The 19,133-nt window shown below is 45.1% G+C and overlaps 1 protein-coding gene across 1 annotated transcript in view; it reads right to left on the reverse strand.

Annotated features, from left to right (window-relative positions):
* The window catches only part of LOC140911927 (uncharacterized), a 77,286-nt gene that overhangs the window by 18,934 nt on the left and 39,219 nt on the right, over positions 1-19,133 (reverse strand). Inside the window, exons 3-5 of the mRNA XM_073346087.1 lie at positions 15,236-15,387; positions 12,678-12,795; positions 2,825-3,685 (exon numbers count right to left, since the gene is read on the reverse strand). Coding sequence (XP_073202188.1) covers positions 2,825-3,685; positions 12,678-12,743 — 927 coding nt within the window. The 5' untranslated portion in view covers positions 12,744-12,795; positions 15,236-15,387. The remainder of the gene's footprint in view (positions 1-2,824; positions 3,686-12,677; positions 12,796-15,235; positions 15,388-19,133) is intronic.

Below are 19,133 nucleotides of genomic sequence, written 5' to 3' on the forward strand. Positions count from 1 at the left end.
TTTAGCAGCATAAAATCGATGTAAACCTGCACCCGTCCACATGATGAAGCCCTTTATTTCGACTTAAAGGGCTCTTAAAATCGATTTCCTTACTCCACCCCTGACAAGTGGATTAGTGCTTAAATCGGCCTTGCCGGCTCGAATTTGGGGTTCTGTGGACACAATTCGACGGTATTGGCCTCCGGGAGCTATCCCAGAGTGCTCCATTGTGACCACTCTGGACAGCACTCTCAACTCAGATGCACTGGCCAGGTAGACAGGAAAAGAACCACAAACTTTTGAATCTCATTTCCTGTTTGGCCAGCGTGGCAAGCTGCAGGTGACCATACAGAGCTCATCAGCAGAGGTGACCATGATGGAGTCCCAGAATCGCAAAAGAGCTTTAGCATGGACCGAACGGGAGGTACGGGATCTGATCGCTGTATGGGGAAAGGAATCCGTGCTATCAGAACTCGGTTCCAGTTTTCGAAATACCAAAACCTTTGTCAAAATCTCCCAGGGCATGAAGGACAGAGGCCATAACAGGGACCCGAACCAGTGCCGCGTGAAATTTAAGGAGCTGAGGCAAGCCTACCAGAAAACCAGAGAGGTGAACGGCCGCTCCGGGTCAGAGCCCCAAACATGCCGCTTCTATGATGAGCTGCATGCCATTTTAGGGGGTTCAGCCACCACTACCCCAGCCGTGTTGTTTGACTCCTTCAATGGAGATGGAGGCAACACGGAAGCAGGTTTTGGGGACGAAGAAAATGATGATGATGAGGTTGTAGATAGCTCACAGCAAGCAAGCAGAGAAACCGGTTTTCCCGACAGCCAGGAACTGTTTCTCACCCTGGACCTGGAGCCAGTACCCCCCGAACCCACCCAAGGCTGCCTCCTGGACCCGGCAGGCGGAGAAGGGACCTCCGGTGAGTGTACCTTTTAAAATACTATACATGGTTTAAAAGCAAGCATGTGAAAGGATTACTTTGCCCTGGCATTTGCGGCTCTCCTGGATGTACTCCCAAAGCCTTTGCAAAAGGTTTCTGGGGAGGGCAGCCTTATTGCGTCCTTCATGGTAGGACACTTTACCACTCCAGGTCAGTAACACGTACTCAGGAATCATTGTACAACAAAGCATTGCAGTGTATGTTTACTGGCGTTCAAACAACATCCGTTCTTTATCTCTCTGTGTTATCCTCAGGAGAGTGAGATATAATTCATGGTCACCTGGTTGAAATAGAGTGCTTTTCTTCAGGGGATACTCAGAGGAGCCCGTTCCTGCTGGGCTGTTTGCCTGTGGCTAAACAGAAATGTTCCCCGCTGTTAGCCACAGGGAGGGGTGGGGGGGTTGAGGGGTTTGCCATGCGGTGGGGGGAGGCAAAATGTGACCTTGTAACGAAAGCACATGTGCTATGTATGTAATGTTAACAGCAAGGTTTACCCTGAAAGAGTGTAGCCACTGTTTTATAAAATGTGTCTTTTTAAATACCGTTGTCCCTTTTTTTTTTTCCTCCACCAGCTGCATGTGCTTCAATGATCACAGGATCTTCTCCTTCCCAGAGGCTAGTGAAGATTAGAAAGAAAAAAAAAAACACACTCGAGATGAAATGTTCTCCAAGCTCATGCTGTCCTCCCACACTGACAGAGCACAGACGAATGCGTGGAGGCAAATAATGCCAGAGTGCAGGAAAGCACAAAATGACCGGGAGGAGAGGTGGCGGGCTGAAGAGAGTAAGTGGCGGGCTGAAGAGAGTAAGTGGCGGGCTGAAGAGAGTAAGTGGCGGGCTGAAGAGAGGGCTGAAGCTCAAATGTGGTGGCAGCGTGATGAGAGGAGGCAGGATTCAATGCTGAGGCTGCTGGAGGACCAAACCAGTATGCTCCAGTGTATGGTTGAGCTTCAGCAAAGGCAGCTGGAGCACAGACTGCCACTACAGCCCCTGTGTAACCAACCGCCCTCCTCCCCAAGTTCCATAGGCTCCACACCCAGACGCCCAAGAACGCGGTGGGGGTGCCACCGGCCAACCAGCCACTCCGCCACAGAGGATTGCCCAAAAAAAAGAAGGCTGGCATTCAATAAATTTTAAAGTTGTAAACTTTTAAAGTGCTGTATGGCATTTTCCTTCCCTCCTCCACCACCCCTCCTGGGCTACCTTGGTAGTCATCCCCCTATTTGTGTGATGAATGAATAAAGAATGCATGAATGTGAAGCAACAATGACTTTATTGCCTCTGCAAGCGGTGATCGAAGGGAGGAGGGGAGGGTGGTTAGCTTACAGGGAAGTAGAGTGAACCAAAGGGCGGGGGGTTTCATCAAGAAGAAACAAACAGAACTTTCACACCATAGCCTGGCCAGTCATGAAACTGGTTTTCAAAGCTTCTCTGATGTGTACCGCACCCTCCTGTGCTCTTCTAACCGCCCTGGTGTCTGGCTGCGCGTAACCAGCAGCCAGGCGATTTGCCTCAACCTCCCACCCCGCCATAAACGTCTCCCCCTTACTCTCACAGATATTGTGGAGCACACAGCAAGCCGTAATAACAGTGGGGATATTGGTTTCGCTGAGGTCTAAGCGAGTCAGTAAACTGCGCCAGCGCACCTTTAAACGTCCAAATACACATTCTACCACCATTCTGCACTTGCTCAGCCTGTAGTTGAACAGCTCCTGACTACTGTCCAGGCTGCCTGTGTATGGCTTCATGAGCCATGGCATTAAGGGGTAGGCTGGGTCCCCAAGGATACATATAGGCATTTCAACATCCCCAACAGTTATTTTCTGGTCTGGGAATAAAGTCCCTTCCTGCAGCTTTTGAAACAGACCAGAGTTCCTGAAGATGCGAGCGTCATGTACCTTTCCCGGCCATCCCACGTTGATGTTGGTGAAATGTCCCTTGTGATCCACCAGAGCTTGCAGCACTATTGAAAAGTACCCCTTGCGGTTTATGTACTTGGCGGCTTGGTGCTCCGGTGCCAAGATAGGGATATGGGTTCCGTCTATGGCCCCACCACAGTTAGAAAATGCCTTTGCAGCAAAGCCATCCACCCTTGATATCAGCAGATCTTTGATTGCGTGGGCTACTTGCATCACAGCAGCCTCCACAGTAGATTTGCCCACTCCAAATTGATTCCCAACTGACCAGTAGCTGTCTGGCGTTGCAAGCTTCCACAGGGCTATCGCCACTCGCTTCTCAACTGTGAGGGCTGCTCTCATCTTGGTATTCATGCGCTTCAGGGCAGGGGAAAGCAAGTCACAAAGTTCCATGAAAGTGCCCTTACACATGCGAAAGTTTCGCAGCCACTGGGAATCGTCCCAGACCTGCAACACTATGCGGTCCCACCAGTCTGTGCTTGTTTCCCGAGCCCAGAATCGGCGTTCCACAGCATGAACCTGCCCCATTAGCACCATGATGCATGCATTGGCAGGCCCCATGCTTTCAGAGAAATCTGTGTCCATGTCCTGATCACTCACGTGACCGCGCTGACGTCGCCTCCTCGCCCGGTATCGCTTTGCCAGGTTCTGGTGCTGCATATACTGCTGGATAATGCATGTGGTGTTTAACGTGCTCCTAATTGCCAAAATGAGCTGAGCGGCCTCCATGCTTGCCTTGGTATGGCGTCCGCACAGAAAAAAGGCGCGGAACGATTGTCTGCCGTTGCTCTGACGGAGGGAGGAGCGACTGACGACACTGCTTACAGGGTTGGCTTCAGGGAGCTAAAATCAACAAAGGGGGTGGCTTTACATCAAGGAGTATTTCAGGCAGGACTTCACGGAGGGTTCCAATAAGAAATGGTGCACCTAAGTTATTGTTCTTATTGGAACAAGGAGGTTAGTCTGGCCTCTGATTGATACATGGCTAGATTTACCTCGCTGCACCTTCTCTGTGAGTGACTACAGTGTGACCTAGAGGAATGAGTCCCCTAGACAGGGGAGGGGGGGAAGCAAATGAGTACAAAACAAATCTGGTCTATTTCTTGTTTTGATCCACTCCATCTATCTTTTACATCTTTGGCTGGCAGCAGAGGGTGCAGAAGGACTTCATGCCATCCACATCTCATGGCTGCTCGGCAGAAGATGTTACAGTATGACTGCTAGCCATCCGTATCGCCTGCCTGCTCACCATAAGATGGTTCAATAGGACTGACTGCAGGACTAAAGAGAATGACCTGGTCGAGTCACTCCAAATTTAGTCCCTGAGCCCATGTCTGCCCAGGCGCTCCTAGCCGACGTGGCCAGGAGCACCTCGGACACAACGATGACGGCTACCAGTCGTATTGCACCGTCTGCTGCCAGAAGGCAATGGGTTGCTGCTACTGTGTAGCAATGCTGTACCGCGTCTGCCAGCACCCAGGAGACATACGGTGACGGTTACCTGAGCGGGCTCCATGCTTGCAGTGGTATGGCGTCTGCACAGGTAACTCAGGAAAAAAGGTGTGAAATGATTGTCTGCCCTTGCTTTCACGGAGGGAGGGAGGGAGGGAAGGAGGGCCTGACGATATGTACCCAGAACCACCCACGACAACGTTTTAGCCCCATCAGGCATTGGGATCTCAACCCAGAATTCCAATGGGCAGCGGAGACTGTGGGAACTGTGGGATAGCTACCCACAGTGCAACGCTCCGGAAGTCGACTCTAGCCTCGGTACTGTGGAAGCGCTCCGCTGAGTTAATGCACTTAATGCACTTAGAGCATTTTCTGTGGGGACAGACACACTCAAATATATAAAACTGATTTCTAAAAAACCGACTTCTATAAATTCAACCTTATTCCATAGTGTAGACATACCCTTAGTATCACAATGGCGTTTGCATTATACGCTAGAGAGACAATAACTTCCACTGAGTATTCCTTTCTGCATTCATTTAGATCACAACGCCATCTCAAAAGCAGAGCTATGAATGATTTTTTGGTTGTTTAGGAAAGAAAGTGTTGCACTGAATTGCCCTAGTGGCACCTTTTAGTGGAAGCTTAGATATTCACTAAAGACTCATCATACATTGCTTGTCTTTGATATTTGTGAGTGCTCTTTTGTATTGTTCGGAACTTTCTGATTTTTGACGTGTTTATGCACAGCCCCGAGCAATTTTTCTGGGGAAGGGCAGGGATAGTTATAGTTATTAGCAGAACCATTCAAAAAATTGTTTTGTTGAAAGGTGGAGTTTTCACAAAAAATTTTTATAAAAAAAATTACGGTTTTTGTTGGCACTCCGAAAAATGTTTGGTCTTTTGGGTTCTTGGCTTTTTGATGCAAAGCTGAAGTTTTTTGCAAAAATATTAGATTGAAATGAAAAGTTCATTTTCACTGAAATTTTTCATGGGGAAAAATTAGCCAACACAGGATGTTATAATGAGTAATAATGCTATTTGATCTTTAAGGCATAGGGGCAACCAGTGAGAAGACAAAAGCAATACAAAGAGCCACTGGACTTTAAAGGGAAACCGTATTCCTTTTGTTCAGACCGGCTGAAGTTTCAAAAGATTAGAAGCCCCGCTTGGCATGAATGAACTTAGAAACACATGTGTATGTTCAATTGGCATCACATTCTGAATTTCCAGACAGCAGTGATGAGAAAAGTGGGCCATATCCGGTCAGGTTTTTTTAGGGATCTTTACATCATTGTCATTGTTTATTCAATATCTGAGAAGAGGTCCAGCCTCAACACATACAGGATGCATCCTATTTCTTTCAGTTCACTGCCACATCTACAATGCACTACACAATGCTGCAGTCCCTGTTGCTTTCTCTTAGCACAGTGCCACTTGGAGACATTAAGGGCCAACGTGTGGCGTGGGTGGGGGACGAGGGTGTTCTATGATGGACTTCGACCCTGACCCCAGCCCTTTCCCCTAGCCATGTAGTGGTACTGGAGATGTTCTAGGGAAGCTGCAGTGAGGACTGTTGCCCAACCTATGTGGTGGAATCCTGCCTTGCTGCTTTTTCTCCCCTCTCCCCCCGGCCCCCCATGAAAGATTCCACCTGCTCTACTCCCTTCTTCCCTTCTGGGGGGAAAAACCCCCTCATGCTCCCTAACTCAACTTCTGCTTGACCAAGGATCCTCTTCCTTCCATTAAATGGTGCGCCCACAGCTGGCAGACCTGGTGGAAGGTCAGCGGATGGACCCAGGTAGTTGGGGATCCCTGGCTCACTCCCATCCTACTCACAAAAGGCATAGAATTCAGTGCCTCTATATAGCATTAATAGAGTTAGTTATTAGACTGCAGCATGGCCCAGATTGTGCTAGATGCTTTCCACACAGAGACAGTCCTTGCCCCAAGCTTTCATATACAGTTTGCACAGGAGCATACTGCACTGTATATGTACATTGCCGCTGAGCAGTGCAAAACTCAGCAGGATCACTTCTAAAGATTCAGGTGCTGAGTTTCCAAGATAACCAGACTTTATTCTATCCTCTCTGCAGCTCCTTGGTTTATAAATGTCACAGCATGCCTTCCTGTGAGGTTTCCACGACTGTCTGGTGTTAGCAGTAACAGTAGGCCCCCCTCTCACAATATATTGCTGAAGCCACTTTTCATTCTTGCAAGAAGGTAGAAAGCTGGGAAACTTGAACTTGCTGTAACCTCAAGAGTTCTGTTTCATTAGATTTTTGGATGAAAGTTCCCTTGTATTCCTTATTTCTCAACCCTTTTGTCCCGCCCTATTTCTTGTAGGTTTTAGTGACAAAGAAGTCCATAAAGCTTCTTAATAAAAATATGCCAGGGGAGACTATGGGCCTTTTTACAGGTAGAACACAGAGGAAAATGAGGCCCTAGGAGCTTTCTGGTCTGTTATGAATGGCCAATTCCACTTGTCTGGCTCAAGCATGGTGAGATCTCTAAGGTATCTTGGTAATTATGTTCAAGGCACTCCAAGGCTCTGTAAGAGATCTCCTAAAGTTGCAGGATGAAGATGGAGGGTGACAACTCTCTATTGTAAGGACAAAGCTCTTCTGTGCGAGAGACAGAACTATCTCAGAGGTGATCTGAGATGGAGAAATGAACTCCCACAAGAACTGAGGAGCATCACAAAGTTCACCAACTTCTGCTCTAAGTGTAAGGCATATTTCTTGGACCTTGCCTTCTCCAACATGCATACATTGCAACACGCATATTAACCATCTTCCCCCAAAACAAAAAACAAAGATCCCTACCAAAACAAGAGACTCCACTAAACACACTCTCCCACTGGGGGTGGGGGAGAGGGAGGAAAGAGGGGAGAGGATGAGAGAATAAAGAATGTGGGATAGATGTTAGCCATGTTGCTTAATGCACTACTGAAAAATGCTCAGACATGACAATGATGAGTATGCTAAAAAAGAGCCTATATAGAATAGAGGGACAAGGTAGATGAGACACTCACCAACAGAAGTTGGTCCAATAAAAAAAAATATTACCTCACCCACCTTGTCTCTAAGATCCTGGGACCAATACAGTTATAACAACACTGCATATACTTGTATGAAATAGATACTTTTGCCATCCAGTACCATAGTATCTCAGAAACTCATAATGTATTTACTCTCACAACATCCTGAGAGATAGGGGAGTGCCATTATCCTAATTTTAGAGATGGGGAATGTCCAGTCACACAGCAAGTCTGATAGAGCAGGGAATCAAACCCAGGACTACACAAGTCTCAGGTTAATACCCTAGCTTCTGGGCCACCTTCCTCTCTACACTTACTTTGCTATAATACCTTATTAGCATAGTTTAGAATTTTCTACCTGACATGAGACTCTTGTAACTGGGCAGAAAGTGTTATTTCAATCTATTTTACTTACATACTATTAATTAGTACATGCATTATGTACAACAGCAAATAAAAACCATCAGATTGGGAGTATAGCAAATACAGTTGCTAATGTGACATCATAAATGTCTGAAACAATCAGAAACAATCTTCAGTGCATATCTCTTAAACAAATTTATATCATGCAAACCAATTATGAAAGGGGAGGATAGTATATAATGAAGTGCTTATGATATTGAAGGATTCTGGTCATTTCCTTGTATCAGATTGTTGAATGTTAGTTGTTTTTATATTATAAGGTTAAAGCATTTCTACTTGAACAGTTTTCTGTTTACATTCCATCTTCCAAAATATACACCTGCATCACCCTGGCAAGGAGTACATCTTTAATGGGACTATTAGGGGGCAACCCCTTGCAAAATGTTCTCTGACATGCAAAATACTTTTAGGTTCAAATCCTGGTCTCCTGGAAGTTAATGGAAGTTTTACCACGTGGTGAATGGGTTTCCCCTTCAGCTCCTGGAAGCCCTTGGCTGGTAAGCCTTCTTGGTGAATTAAGCAGCACACAGATCCACCAAAGTACCTACACCACATGTGTTTATTGTTCATCTCCTTCTTAAGCAGCAGGTACAATACAGCCATATCGCAGCAGTTATGAGGAACCCTCTCCTGCTCCTTTGGTTAGGCTTTTGTATTGCATACTTTCTTTCCTGGTGTAAGTGCTCTCTTTCTACCTTAGAACACCCAGTTAAGTGAGCAGGCTAGCAGAACCCAATTTAAAGCCATTAACAACATCCTGTCACATACCTGCCTTCTTTATGTTCCCTGCTCAGGTAGGCCCCACCCTTTCTGCTATAGCTCAGTTTTCTCTCTGAGCAAGCTCTACCTTCCTTGTGGAGGCAGCAATCCCTCACTGCCCCTGAAGTTTCCTTAGTCTGCCTTTCCGTGGGCCACCTGTGTGGGTTTCTCATCCTCCATCCACAGAACAAGGAATTTTTAGGCAGGGGTTTACCCCACAATGTAGTTTAGTCCCACAGGTCATCACACCAGGGACAACCTACAGACTGTTTCTTGGGATCTACCCCCATCCTGTGTAAGCACACTGTGGTTTCTTCCTCAGCTAACCTCTCACAGTCCAAGGGTCTCTGATCCCGTTTAGGAGTTAGGCTTTTGGAGGTCACTCCGTCCTCCAGGCCCCTCAGCTACGGCATGGCCTGCCATCCTTTCTTCAGGCTGTCCTTGTGTGGGTCACCCCTGCTCCTTTGCCCCCTTTTCCAGCTTCTCTTCTGCTCTGGTACTCTCTATCTGGGCCTCAATTTCTTGGTATTTGTCTAGAGTTCTCATTTTCCCACTTCTCCTTTGCCTGCACCTTTCCTCCCTGGTCCCCACTTTCTTGGCTTGTTGACTTCCATTTAGGGTTCTCTCATATCTCCCCCAGGAGGCTCGGAGTCCCATGCTTAACCCCAAGCCCTCTTTTCCTCCATTGAGGTTCCTTCCCTCAAGGTCCATTCTTCTCCTTAAAAGGAATGGGTTCCAATCAGTCCCCATGACCACAGGATGTAGCAAGGTTCTTATTACCCCAGCCCTTTCCCACCAACACCTCCCATGTACTTCCAATGGGACTGGTGCCACTGGATAGGTTCTCCCCCACCCCTCATGTATGCATTCTCTGCCTAGAGCATTCCACTCCTGAAACCAGCTAGCATGCTCTGCAATAATGAGCACTATGCAGCTGCAGTCTGCATTCCACATATGGGCAGTCCCACTTAAAGGGACCTGCTACCTGTGAGAGGGACAAATGGTTTTATTCTGGCTGGCTGAAGTGGCTTTCACACCGTCTCACACTCACGGGCCTTACTGCTTAAGGAATCTTGCCTTTTTTCCTCCCCTTCACCCACTAGCATAGGACAAGCCACTTTCTTTAGAAAAAAAAAAAAAGAGCTTCTATACACTTTTTGGCCAATTTTACTGCTGCATCCAGTGTCTCTGGTTGGTGTCTCCTCACGCAGACCTTAGTGGTATCTGGGAGGCTCGGCATAAACTATTTAAGATGACAGTACTTCAACATCTTGCCCCCTTTGTCTCAGCTGTTGTTTGGTCCAATCAGTCAACTTCTGCTCAAATGCTCTGTGCCTTACCACGTGGCTGCCTACATTTCTGCCAGTATCTTTTGGCTGACAAACCTAGATGGTCTAACATAGCAGCCTTTAACATATCAAAGTTCTTAGCGTGTTCCTCATACAATGCTCTGTAAGCCCCTTGGGCTTCTCCCACCAGATAAGGAACTAACTGTACAGCCCATAACCCTTTATCCCAGCCTGCATTAGTAGCAATTCTTTCAAAAGTCAGGAAGAATGCATCAGGATGATCCCCAGGGCCCATTTCACAGAGTCCCAGCCTCCCCTCCCCCATGGCAGGACTTCTCACATTTTGTATTATATGCTGCTGTACCTGGGTCTGTTCCATCATGAATTCCTGAAACACTCACTGTTGCTCCGCCCAGCAGGGATTGTCACTCTATCTGCTGGATCAGCTAGAACGCCTGCCATGTCCTCTTTATCTCCTTCCGTTGTTATTCTGGACACCACATCAGCTCCCTATGTTTTTCCAGTTCAGCCTGTCCTCACACAGGCTACCTCTCAACCTTCCTGGCTGCCAAGTGAAACCCAGAGAAGCCCCCATTCAGTTCCTGGAAACTCTTGGCTAGTTAGCCCTCTTGGTGAATTAAGCAGCACACAGGTCCACCAAGGTACACTGACCACTTGTGTTTATAGTTTGTCTCCTAAAACTCCAGACACAATATAACTTTATAGCAGCAGTTATGAGGGACCATCACCTGGTCCCTGGGTTTGCAATTTATACTACCTGCTTTCCTTTCTGGCTTCTCCAGCTGGTGAGCTAATTACCTCATCAGCTCATCGAGCTACCAGCAGGTGTAAGTGCTCCTGTCTACCTTAGTCACACTCACTGTGTAATGATAACATATGCCTCTATAAATGCTTTACTGCCTGGGCACTCCTCTGGATTGTCTAATTTTTCTGTTCGAGTAAATGTTTCTGTGGTTCAAAGCCAGGGGTCACTCAGAACACACCAGAATCATTTTCAGGCTAACATGCCTTTGAGTTGCTATTTCAGAAAGTAAGCTTGAACTCCCTGAAATCCTCTGTGTGTATAGAACAGGGATCGGCAACCTTCCCACAGCCCCCATTGGCCTGCAATGGTGAATCGCGGCCAGTGGCAGCTGTGATCAGCCGAACCCGCAGACGGTGCAGGTAAACAAACCGTCCCGGCCTGCCAGCAGATTTCACTGACGGGCTGCGTGCCAAAGGTTGCCGATCCCTGGTATAGAACAAAATTCTGCCATGCCCTCACCCACATGGGCTGCATTGTGAGGAGGGGCAGAAGGTGCCAGCCTCCTACAGGTACCCTGCTAGTGGACAGGGGTGTGTGAAGAGGGAACATGTTTTGCAGTGCACTTTACTATTACTTTGACAAGGAGAAAACTTCATCCCCTCTTTGCTGCATGGGGACTACCCAAGAGATCATAACACTTCATAGCCAGGGGCCAGTGGCTGCCTTAGTTACTCCCCCTTCAGGGTGAGAATCCTGCCCTGTCTGAGGTGAATGTTCAGGGGCAGGGTGGTTTAGAGGCTCCCTGTACTTTCTTCCACATAAACGAGGCAAGATTTAACCCACAGTTGGAATGCACTGAGAAGGAGGAGACTATTTTATTGTGAGCTCTGACCTCCCCCTGAACTAGAAATGGGTGGTTAAGGGAAAAATAACACATTCACACACAATAAGTTTCCCAAATCTTTCCCCAGAGAAGAATAAAAATCAGATAAAATCAAGAAGCATCACCTGCCAAGGAAACTTCTCACTTCATTATTTTTGCTGCTTTTCCTGCAAATCTTGAAAACTAAAGGAAAAATTCAAACTCTCTGGCAAAGTATTATCCACATGTTCCAGGGCATCCATAATAACTGATTTACAATGCTCTGAAGACTGCAATTGCCATTAACAAATCTGCATTTGCCAATGACTGCCACACGATCCCATCTGGGTTTCCATACTTTCTTCCTGTACTTAGAATAAGGAATAACTCTTTGGCATCTGTTCTCAAAATGTTGACTTTTTAAATGGTGATCATTTTACATTAGGCTCTGAAATCTATGGGACCTATATATACCCCTTATAACAAATAAAATAAGCAGTACAATAAACATGAATGGTGAAAAATAAATAGTAAATTATATTCCATTCAATCAGGTCTACTAAGCAGATTGCAAAATTCATGGTAATTAATTATTCCTTCTCAAATTATTCTTATGTTAAAAATTAATGAACTCACATGACAAGGAGGGCTTGTGAAAAGCTTATCAGGAATAAATATTTAGGAAGCTTTGCTATTACAGTATCATTACTGACAAGTTTATCTTAAACGCTTTTGCTTTACATGAGCTTCCAGGCCAGTATTTGGACAAAAATGGACATTCAAAGTAGTTTCATCTACAGCATATTCATGATTTCAGTATGTGTTTCTAATGTTTCCCCAGACACAACTTAGAACTATTTAGGAAATCTCCAAGGTATTTAAGAATGGTGAACAGAATGGCACCACAGCCTGGGAACTAAATAAGTTTGAAAGAGAAATGCTCGCATCATGAAATAGTTTGTGGGTGCCTTGAATTATTCTCTATTATAGTCCACACTAGAAATAACTGTTGAGTGTTACTATTCTCAGAGCACAGCAGGAATTTTGGAACATAAGCAAATTTCCAAACTCAAAAGGTAACACCCAGAACAAGACAGGAAGGGCCCTCAATTGTTCTCCTCTGCAGAAAATATTAGTTTCCTTACATTTTTTAAAAGTTTTTCAAAAATGCTTTTTTATTAAGTCCAAACTTTTAAAATATCAAAGATCTCAATGGTTTTTATTCAAGTAAATTAATAACTTACCAGAACTCTCACGCATTTAATCTTTATTCCTCTTACTTCAATGGGACTGCTTATGTGAGTGAACATTTCTCATCGGTGTTAGGGATGCAGGACTGGGCTTCAAATTAATATCTTTCACCTGGAAGGGAGGCAGAATTTGTTCTATATTTGTTTTCTGTGATGGATCATTATTGGCCATTCCTGGAATCGTGCTAGTTAGAAGAACACAAACATGAAAGGGCACACATGAAAAAGGAGTGCTTGTTCATAAGTCAATGCAACTACGCCTTCCATTGCGTGCAATGGCAGCAACAACATCTGGATTCAATCCGGCTAGGGGTCCTTTTTCTTAATCCCCCTTCCTGCTACTAGCTCTGTGAAATTAAATTATAACCTGTCTGGTCACCTTCGCAGATGGTTCGTTCCCACTCACAAGCATACAGGGTCCTTTGGAAAATGGAACGACAAGTATCTTTGTATTTGGGGGAAAGGGAAACAATTAAAAGAAATATGACAACTCTTTCTGTATTTACATATAGGAAAACAAGTCACTCAAACCAGTACATCAGGAGTGTGCTCACCTCCGCAGTTTCCAACAATAAGCATCCAACTTTTTGAGAATCTTTAGTCCTACCAGAAACCCCACAGAACTGAACCACACTTACAGGTCCAGTAAGACTCAGTGGTAGTCAGGAGGTACCTCTCTTCTGCTAGTCTGCTCTACTCCATGAAGAACTACTCTACCAGTTTTTGCTCTGACATACAGCTACTTTGTTCAGGTCTGTAATGTAAGCTCTGCTTCTGCTGGCCTAGTAAGCCAGTGTACTGCAAAGTCAGTTCTGCACTATCACTACTGCTAGTCCAGTCAGGCTTCTCTAAAAGCTCAGCTCCTATAACTCATTCTACACAAGACCCAGAATTGTAAGGTGGGAAACCTAAAGCAAAACAGGATCTCTGTTTCTTGGGATACAGTTCCTGGTATCCTTTCCCCCTTCTTTGCTGAACCTGAATTTTGTTAACCAAACCAAAATCCACTACCTATACACACGTGGTGACCCACACATTCCAGGGCATATCTTGCACATTACCTGTGCCATTTTAGGAATACAGTAATGATAATAATAATCTATCAGATATACAATCTCCCATCTCCCAGTATCCCGTTCTTACACCAGAGTTGCCCTGCTGCTGAATAGTAGAAGATATACAGAGCCCTGCAGATCGGCTTCTTAGTAGAGAAGAAATCAGTGATGTGAAACATTCTGGGTATATTGTAAGTGTAGCTTGTCATATTCACACATATATACCAGCCCTGGCACAGGTGAGTTCAAACAGCCGGGTAATCCCTTCTTTCAGGAATCTCAGCTGAACACACTTTTCCCAGGGAGCAATTCTGTCTCAAGAATTGACTACAACCAATGACCAAGACAGAGAGCAAACTCTCCTGTTGCTCACACAGCTTCTTCTTCATGGACCATTGCCTCTTCCCAGAATGTTGCATGATGTAAATCAACAACAACACAGGATATGTCTTCTTAGGACTGAACGTTTGTTCACACACTAAGAAAAAGAATGTGGAAGACTTTGTGTAACAGGGCTCCGTGATGACACCTGCCACAGCAATAGCAAATACACAAATGCTTGCTATAGACCACACAATAGAACTCCATGGTTCTAGTTCTCAAGGGTTTGTGCAAATATTTTCTTCAGTTTATAGTCACATGGCATTCATTGAGTTTCAGGTTATGAATGAACCCAAAACACCCAAAGTAAAACTCAGTTGGAATTGTCAGCTTTCACCTGGTATTGCAGTGAAACGCTGCAAAACTATTTTGTATTTAGTTTTTTCTTTTGGTTTTTATTCCAGACAATCCTTCATGGAAGGCTATGAAACAAGTTATTTTAAAAAAGAGTGCTTACATTTTGATAAGCTGTAGTATTAAGGCTCATTGCACACTGTTACAACAGATCTAGAACTTTTAGGTGGTAGGTTGGGAGAAAATACACACTATACCCTAACGGAGCAACAAGTTGTCAAGACCATGTCATCATTAATAATATTGTTAATAAAGATATATTCCCTTCCAACTTGCCCAGTCACATTCAAATGTGTATGGCCATAAACCATCATGACAGATGAAATCAGGACTGATTGTGGTCCCTGTTATTCCAGATGCCTGTTAACAACTCAGCTGTATAAGATGTAAGGTGTTATTGGTGTATGGTTATACTCTTGTTATGTATTATAATAAATGTTCCTGCAATTCAACATGGAGTCTAAAAGTTCAAGATGGCTTATGTAGTAGGAGAGGTTTGAACTCCATCTTGGTATCCTTTCTTCATGGCATTTTCCCGCCAAAACTCTGTTTCCTGCCAGAACTTGAGAGCTGGCTGGAACCGGCTGGGGGCAGTGACTGCCAGAGTGTGCCTCAGGAATTCATGCCACAGCAAGTATATAAGGAACTGTCAGCAATGACGCAGAGGCTATCCACCATCGAGGCAGCCTCGTCCAGTTTCTTTGCACGGCCATTGGATCAAGACTTTGGCCACTAATACCTGACAAAGCCGTTGATACTTACCTGATATCTGATTCCTGTATTCCATCAAAGGATCCAGTGAAGACTTTGCTATCAGCCTAGATCTGTTGATCTCCTGCTTTGGTGGTAGAGAGCCAGATCCTCTGATGTTTCTGAGACTCTGAGATGGTCCATCAGTTGCTGGTGACCTCCATCTGCAGTGAATGAGAGACAGTAATTGTTTTTCGGGTACTTAACAGTTTAACCAAGGGACGGTTTAAGGGTCTGGGCTCTATGCCCCTTGCTGGAATCTATTCTTGGGTATTTGTAGTGATCCCCTTAGTGGAGCCTCCTCTCCCCCACCCAGTTGTAACTATCCCTAATAAATCTTCTTTCTATTTAAGGTTATATTCTCTCTATCCTTTATTTCAATGCAACACGGGTGGGAGGCACACAAATTTCTAACTCTCCCAGTTGATAGATGCTGATAGGAGTTGGACCTCTTTATTATTCTACAACAGAGATTTTGGGGTAACATTTACTGGCAACTGCAGAAGGACTCCTCAGAGATTTAGCTCTCTGATTGTGGTCCTTAGGTTGAATAGATTCCAGTTTACAGTCCATAGACTCGGGGAGGGAAGGGTTTGAAACAGTGTTGGTGACGGCGTCGACCGGTTGGTTGGACAGGTTCCCCAGGTCACTGCCTGTTCAGACATATGTTGTCTCCCCACTTGGTTGTAGTTTATGTAGAGTGAGCTAGAGGCCCACAGGCCGAGGCTCACTGCAGTGTAGGATTCTGCTTACACCAGTAGCCTGGGAAGCGGACCCAAGCAGCCTGCAGCAAGGCAGACTGTTAAGTCCTGCGTTAAGTAGACCTGGCCAGTCTCTTAATCTAAGGCAGAGGTGGAGGGTAAGGCCTTAACCGTCCATCTCGAGGACAATTGTCTGTGATCATGACTGAGCACTGCTGGGTTGGGAAGGAGGCAGCTGTGGGGTCTCGTGAGTTACTGACCATAAGCGAATAGCCACCACAAGTCTAGGAGGTGGGCTATTCAGCTTTGACATAACTACAGTCTATTTTACCTGTGGTAAGATAGAGAAGGTCTTCAGCCTAGAAGGATGGTCCCGGCAGTCTAATAAAAATAGTTTGGCCTATGCAGTGTCTGTTTTGGGGAAATCTCAAAACCCTTGGAAGGAAGGGGCTTTCCAGGGAGATGAGGCACTACTAAAATTACAAATATTGTGGGGACGATATTTGGCAAGCAAGCCGGTTCCCAAGAAAAAAATTACAGAAGCGAGCATTGATTTATGGTCTCGCCCTGGTGTGCAGGGAACTGGATGGTAGGGTCAGACACCTAAAAGCCCTAGCCAACCAGGCAAAAGATCAGGAAAAAACAAATGGGTTGGAAATGGAGAAGGCAGTGGCACAACATCAGATGAATACTGCCCAAATGAAAAAAGCTAGGCAAACCATGCAGCTAGAAGAACAGCTGCAGGAGGCCAATTCATGCAGGGCAGAGGCAGAAAGGGAAAATCAAATCCTGTCCACAAAATTAGAAGAGGCCCCAGCTACTATCAGGCAGCTCCTGAGGGAGGCCAAGTAGGCTCAAGGATCAGAAGTAATAAATCATTCAGACTGGTTGAACAAGATTCAGAGGCTGCAGCAGCAGCTAAAGATGTCTAGGGGTATGATTAGCATGATGGAAACTAACCTGCTAGGCGAGTTCACTTTTGGGGAAGGTTCAGACGTAGAGTCTGAGGAACACAGGAATGATCCACCATGTTACTCTACCGCAGAGAAAGGCCTTATTTCATCAGCGCCATTTAATTTGGATGAAGGCCCAAAGATGACAGGACAAAGTAATCCACCGATTGCCCCGATCACTACTATAGTCACACAGTATGGGGCTGAACGGCCTACTGAGATGCGCTATGAAACAAAGGTGTTATCGGCAGAACAAGCAAAAGCTTTAGGAAAGCAGCTGGGCCAGCTTGATCGGAACAATGCTTTGAATTGTCTAGCATGCTTAAGCTGCTTACCTAACTTTAGCAAAGAAGATTCCCTTATGCTAGTCAGGGAATGTCTGAGTATAGAGGATTTCAATGCCTTACCAGATGGATTGTCTATGGGACATGTCACTGAATTTGTAGATATATATATATATATATGCGTGTGAATAAAATGTTTTTTCCATACGATAACCTTATTGGGAAAGTGTATTCAGAGAAACAGGAAGCTACAAAGTGTCCAGAGACCTATATAGCAAGGTAAATGTTCTTGTATTGGTTAGCTGGTATAGCACCAATAGACCGTAATGGTAATGTGCAGTATAATGTGCCAGCATTTTGTGAATTCGTACTACAACGGCTTACATCTGCCCTGAGGTTAGCTATAGGACCAGTAAATCCAGCAACCATAGGGCTCCAGCAATTGGAATCAAGAGTGAGAGAGGCCTACGAGCTAACTAAGGATGCAACCAAATTAACTGGTACAATCTGTAAAAAGAAGGTATCAGCGGTAAAAGGGTCTCTGAGTTCACAAAATGGAAATTTGGCCATAAGCCTGGTAACAATAATAATAAGCAGAGCAACGGGTTTAAGGAAGAAACAGCAACTTGGTTGCAAGGTACCACTGAAGAGCTAAAGGCTTTCAGGAATGTATTGTGGAAAAGACTTTTAAAATATGAAACCAGAAAGTAATTAGATCGAGTTCCTACCACTGAACTCTTTAAAAGACTGCTTAAATATGAGGGAGAGAAGCAGCAGGCAGAGGGAAATACACAATGGTGTTCTCCCTGCCTGGAGCCCCAGTGAAGAGGCCCAGATTTCACTCCCCCAGATTTTCTGGCTCCCATCATAAATGATGAGTGGGGGAGACCAACGGTTAACATCATGTTGGAAGGAAAGTTTGGATCATTCTGTCATCAAAAGGTGTTGATGGATACGGGGGTGTCAGCCAGCATCTTGTGCACTGATGGTTCACCACATGCTAAATTGCTGCCTATTAAGTGTGTAAAGACTCTTGAAAGTTACAATTGTAAGAACAGTATTGTACCCTTTTCTTAGGACATAAAAAGTGCTTTAGGACATTTATCAGTATTAGTTTCTTGGGGATTACAATCCTTAGGGGGCTGTGGAATATTAGGAATTGATTTACTGAAACAGCTGAGAACTATTGTGGACATTCCTAACCAATCCCTTAGCGAATCCTTGGAACAAAACCACGGTACAGTAATATCTGTTCACAGACTATGTGCTTTAAAGGCACCTGCAGATTTTGTTCTTCCCACATGGGAGAGTGACATACAGATGGCTATAAAGAGTTATCTACTGGTTTTTGCTAAAAACAAACTCAGCTGTGGAAAGGTGGTAGCAGTGGTTAAAGTCATAGGACCTGACCCTAAGCCTATTCAGCTGAGGCCAAAGAGGGTATAAAAAAAGAAACTATAGTAGAATTACTAGATCAGGCTGTGCTAGTTGAATGCGAAAGCCCATGCAATGCACCAGTGTGGCTGGTTTTAAAGCCGACAGCAAAACATGGCATCTCACAATAGATTATCGAGCATTGAATAAGGTAACACCAAAGCACTGGAAGTGGGGTGGCAAGGAGGCAGAAGCTATATACCAATTGAAGCAGGCATTAACTGAAGCATCTGCCTTGGCATACCCACAGCCCGACAAATCTTTTTACTTACTCAGAGAGCCATTAGTGCAGTGTTACTCCAACATTAAAGCACCACTCTACAACTAGTGGCTTATGGCTCAAGAACTTTATCAGAAATAGAGTCCAGGTTTTCTAGTTGTGAAAAAGAAGTCTTAACATCGGTATGGGCCTTACAACACTGGGCTTATATTATAGGTATGTCTCATATAATACTAAAAACAGCACACACTCCTGTACAGTGCATCTAGTCAGGAAAAGCGAATTCAGGGAAGGTCAGCAATCCAAGGCTGGTAATGT

The sequence above is a fragment of the Lepidochelys kempii genome, chromosome 5, assembly GCF_965140265.1.
Source record: "Lepidochelys kempii isolate rLepKem1 chromosome 5, rLepKem1.hap2, whole genome shotgun sequence".
Lineage (NCBI taxonomy): Eukaryota > Metazoa > Chordata > Testudines > Cheloniidae > Lepidochelys > Lepidochelys kempii.